This window comes from Molossus molossus, unplaced genomic scaffold (assembly GCF_014108415.1).
Source record: "Molossus molossus isolate mMolMol1 unplaced genomic scaffold, mMolMol1.p scaffold_m16_p_10, whole genome shotgun sequence".
Taxonomy (NCBI): domain Eukaryota; kingdom Metazoa; phylum Chordata; class Mammalia; order Chiroptera; family Molossidae; genus Molossus; species Molossus molossus.
Genome location: NW_023425345.1, coordinates 24,079,183 through 24,083,947, shown reverse-complemented (window position 1 = coordinate 24,083,947; position 4,765 = coordinate 24,079,183). Strand labels below are relative to the sequence as shown.

The following is a 4,765-nucleotide window of genomic DNA, read 5'->3' as shown; positions in this document are numbered from 1 at the left end:
ATGATTGAGAGGTAAGTACCCCAAATATTTTAACCTTTTGCTGGGCATATATTATTTTCTTGTTGCCCTTTAAGGAACTGACTTTCAGGGATCATTTTTTTGGTCACCAGATGCAGAATTTCTTTTGTTATAAAGACCAAGTATGATTTCAGTAGGCTACCCATCTATTCCATTCTTTTTTTTTTTTTTTTTAATTTGATAGAAAGGTGATAGCTAGCTAGCTAGCTAGCTAGATAGAATAATTTGTTGTTCTACTTACTTATGCATTTATTGGTTCTTGTATGTATCGCTCTCCGGGACCAAACCCTCAAACTTGGCATATGGGGACGATGCTGTAACCAACTGAGCTTCTCAAACCAACTGAGCTACGCTACCAGGCCAGGGACCATATTTTCATTCTTCTCTCTCTTTTTTTTTTTTTAATTCCTCACCCGAGAGGATATTTTACTAAGTATTATCAGATAGAGTGGGAGGGAAGGAGAGAGAAACAGAGAAACATCGATGTGTTAGAGCGACATCAACTGGCTGCCGCCGGTATGACCCAACCAGGGCGGGCTGGGGGGGGGGACAAACTGCAATAGAGGTGCGTGCCCTTGACTCTCTCATTCTTAAACATACTGTGATCAATTAGACACCACCAAAACTACTTGAGTGTCAAAGAATTCTAATCCCTACTGGGTCCTTTGCTGTCCGATATACTATTTGTGTCCATTTTGCATCTCTTGCTTAGGCATTGATACTTCAGGACTGCATCATCTTCATCACATCTGGGAAGCTTATCTCAAGCATCTACAACTATCATATGTTCTGTTGAGAAGACAGATTCTACAGAGCTTGTTAAAGATATTGATCATTCTCGCCCTGGCCGGTTTGGCTCAGCGGTTAGAGCCTCGGCCTGCGGTCCGGAGAGACTCGGGTTCGGTTCCGCTAAGGGCATGTACTTCGGTTGCAGTTTGTCCCCGGCCCTGGTTGGTCGTGCGGGTGGCAGCCACTCGATGTGTCCCTTCACGTCGATGTTTCTCTCTCTCTCTCTCCCTCCCACTCTATCTGTACAAAAAATGGAAAAAAATATATATATTAAAAAAAAAAAGAAATAGCCATACCTCTCACAGTCCTTTCAGTCACTATTAATACAATAAGGATCAAGAGCAAAAGATACTTGATCCATAAATATATAATAAAAATTATAATTTAAATAAAGGTGGCATCTCAAATTGGGGGGTGGGCAAGATAAATTAGCAAATTGGAATAAGTAGATAGCTATCTATAGCAAAATAAAGTTGGATCTATACTTATTATACATATATACAGTATATACAAAATTAAGTTTTTAAAAAAGCAAACCATGAGAACAATAACAAAAATACAGGAAGAGTTAGTGGAAAAGACTTTTCTAACTATAATTCAAAACCCAGACATCATAAAAGACTGGTAATTATAATTATATAAAATTTCATTAATTCTGTTTGTGTTTAGAAAATACAAGAAAAGGCTGAAGTCAAATAACACACTGGGCAAATGTTGTTAATTCACAAGATAGAAAAAGTGCCCATCTTTCTAATATATAAAGACCCCCTAGAAATTAAAAAAAAAGTAAAAAAAAAAATGAGCAAAGAATATGTACAATTCACAAAAAATAAATTTAAATGGCTCTTAAATATATGAAAAGATCCTTTACTCCTAATGCCATGTAATGGGTGGGATTCTTTGTCTCCAGTTTCTATACTCAGTGTTCATTATTGCCAATATTCTTAAAATACATGTGCAGATGATGCTGGGCATTTGCTTGAGGTCATCACCTCAATTTCTTTTCCTCTAGAAGGGCAGCTCCTCCAGTTAAAGCAAAATCTAAAAGACTCCAGCTTATATTCTAAGTTGGTGGCATATTAAAACCAGTGCAAGAGAATTCCAGTATAGGTTACTCTATTGGTTTATGCATTTAGATGCTATGAGCTTTAAATCATGAAACTTCAAAACAAGTATACAAATAATAAAAATCTGATCAAACATATATTTGTGTTTGAAATGGGTTTCTATTATTATAAGAACATTATAAAGAGCTTTTATAATTCATATTTTAACCATAATAGGTTACATATAAATACAGATTCTGAGGTCAAACTGAGCAATAATGGGCACAACTAGAGCTCAGTCTTCCACATTACAGGATGATAGAGGAAGAGGTTGAATAGTTGTCTTCTTAAGAAAATTAAAAACCACTACTACCTTACCTAAGTGATCCTAATTAATAAAGTCAACCCATTACTTTCAGGCTAAAGTTATTGTTAACTGGCTACACTTTAAATTCAAAGTTGTGTGTAAGCTCCAAAAACTGCATTTGTACAAAATGGTCTACAATTTGGGGCTACCTTCTAAGTCCTTAGAGATGGTAATGGTGTCACGTCTCCAAATTAATTTTAGCCATATTTTCCAAGTAATTGATTTCTTCTTGAAGTTTCTAATCAATGTCTTATTTAGACTAATGAATCAAAAACATGCCAAGCTTAAAATGAGAAACATTGTGCAAATCCAAGAAATCAGATTCATTTCTATTTGTATCTTAGAGCCTTCCAATCATCACTTCACATAAAGAAATTACTGGCTTCTATCAGTGAATTCTTAGGCAGTTCTGACCCAGAGCAGAACTGTCTCTCTTCTTGACCTGTATCACAGCTGAAAAAGAAGACAGATAAGGACAATTTTAGCATGTCTTAAGTGGCAAACACATAAACAATTCTGCACTGTTCAGCTGAAAGCCAATCATCAGTGATCTCCAAAATCATAACTCTCTGCTGACATACCAAGTACAATGGAGGTAATACCATTGTAATTAAGTAGTTATTAAGAATAGGAAAGAAACAAAGGGAAGACCAGACATTCTAGGCATGTCATTTGGGTAACTTCACCAAGAAGCTACAACTTTACACTCCCCAGGGGTCCAACAAAGGGAAGATAGACCCATGCCCAATAAAGTTGGGGGGGACTAGCTAAGGTGCTTGCTGTCAATCACACCTGGGGACAGAGATGGTTGGCCAGAATGGGTGTGGCCACTGCAAGCCCACGAAGATTTGGGATACTTAGCCCCCTGAACAAAGGAGTTCCCTTGTGCTCTTGGGCTCTCTTGGTTCCTCGTGGCACACTTGGCTCATGGCTCATGCCGGCTTCCTGGCATTCTCCCATGTGGCCCACAGCCATACAGACCCCCACACACAATGGACTAATGGACAGTACTAGCCTGATGCTGAACTCGACCCAGCTGCCATAACGAAAGGAAACTCTGGACACTGGCTTCATTTTTAGCTTTACTGAAACCCCAGCTACACTTCTACTGTGACTGGACTAAAAAAAATGAGACTTTGGAAACCCAGGGATTTAATTGCACATAAATAAAAACCACAAGTTCTCCCATGTGAGTCTCAGAAAATTCTTTTTCTTGTGATATCCTAAGAAGTCTACCCCTGGTAGCACCTGGTGAGGAAAAGGACCCCACACGTTGTCCAGTATCAGAGGCCATATCTTGATTGCTGGTGAATTGACAATAGGAATCTGAAAAATGGATTTATTGTACTGGTTAACTGCTCTGGTTGGCTCAAAAGGAATGTTGTCTCCTTGACTGACATCATCCTGATCAGTCGAGCCCTCTCCAAAGTCTGTATCTTGTATGTGATGTTTTTAGATGGTTTTGCTATGCTGCTCTCTGCAGATACATATGCCCATGGTGAGCTAATGAGCACTTTAGATGTTTTCTGGACAATTAGCAATCATTTAAGTATCTGGTTTACCTTTTCACTCAGCATCTTTCATTTGCTCAGGATAGCCAATACATCCCACCCAATTTTCCTTTAGCTGAAGCTAAAGATTAACAGGGTCTTCCTTGGGATTCTTCTGATTTCTTTTCTCATCTCTTTAATTATTGGTGTTTAATTGAATGAGGACTCCTGGTATCACTTTAAGGTCAATCATGAAGAAAATATAACTTGGGAATTCAAAGTGAATAGCATCCCAAATGCTTTCAAACAGGTTACCCTGAATCTGGGGGCTATAGCCCCCTTTATTTTCTGCCTGATCTTGTTACTTTTCTCCCTCTTTAAACACATCAGGTAGATGAAACTGGACGCCACAGGGTCCAGGGACTCCAGCACAGGGGCCCACATGAGGGCCTTAAAGGTAGTGATCGCCTTTTTGCTGCTTTTGATTATGTTCTATGCAGTCTTCTCGTAACCTCTAGCTTTCTGATTCCTCAGGGAAGTTTTGTGATGATGTTTGGCGGCATCATAACTGTCATTTTTTCATCGAGCTATTCACTCATCCTGATAATGGGGAACAGCAAGCTGAGGGAGGCTTTTCTGAAGGTGCTAAGGATTGTGAAAGGTTTCCACAATATGGAAATCTTTTGTTCCGTAGAGAATCATGACTACAAGGGGAAAGAAGTCAACCAAGACTCTCTCCCTTCTCCCAATTGATTGCGTTCATTTTTTATTATATGCTATGGGAAATAATTAATCTCTATCATTATTCTATTGTTTTATTTGTGTTCCTTCACATTTTGTCTAATTTGTTTAATTTTGTCACATTTGTTTAATTTTGAATCCGTCGTCACTGAACAACTGAACCTGAATCCCATGCCAACATCCCTAAATGCAACAAGGTTCTACTTCTTTCTGCCGTGTACTGGCAAAGGCTTTCACCTCAATGAATAGAAGAATTTCAGGCCAACAGGCTACGGAAAAGAGGTTTTTTTCTTCTTCCAAAGTATATAATATAT

The 4,765-nt window shown here is 38.5% G+C and overlaps 1 protein-coding gene across 1 annotated transcript; it reads left to right on the top strand.

The window, feature by feature from the left end:
• TAS2R9 (taste 2 receptor member 9) lies at positions 1-4,463 on the top strand. Its single transcript, XM_036250844.1, is given in 4 exon segments — positions 1-11; positions 3,502-3,545; positions 3,548-4,213; positions 4,216-4,463. Coding segments are annotated over 4 exon segments (969 nt in total).
• Positions 4,464-4,765: the final 302 nt, after the last annotated feature.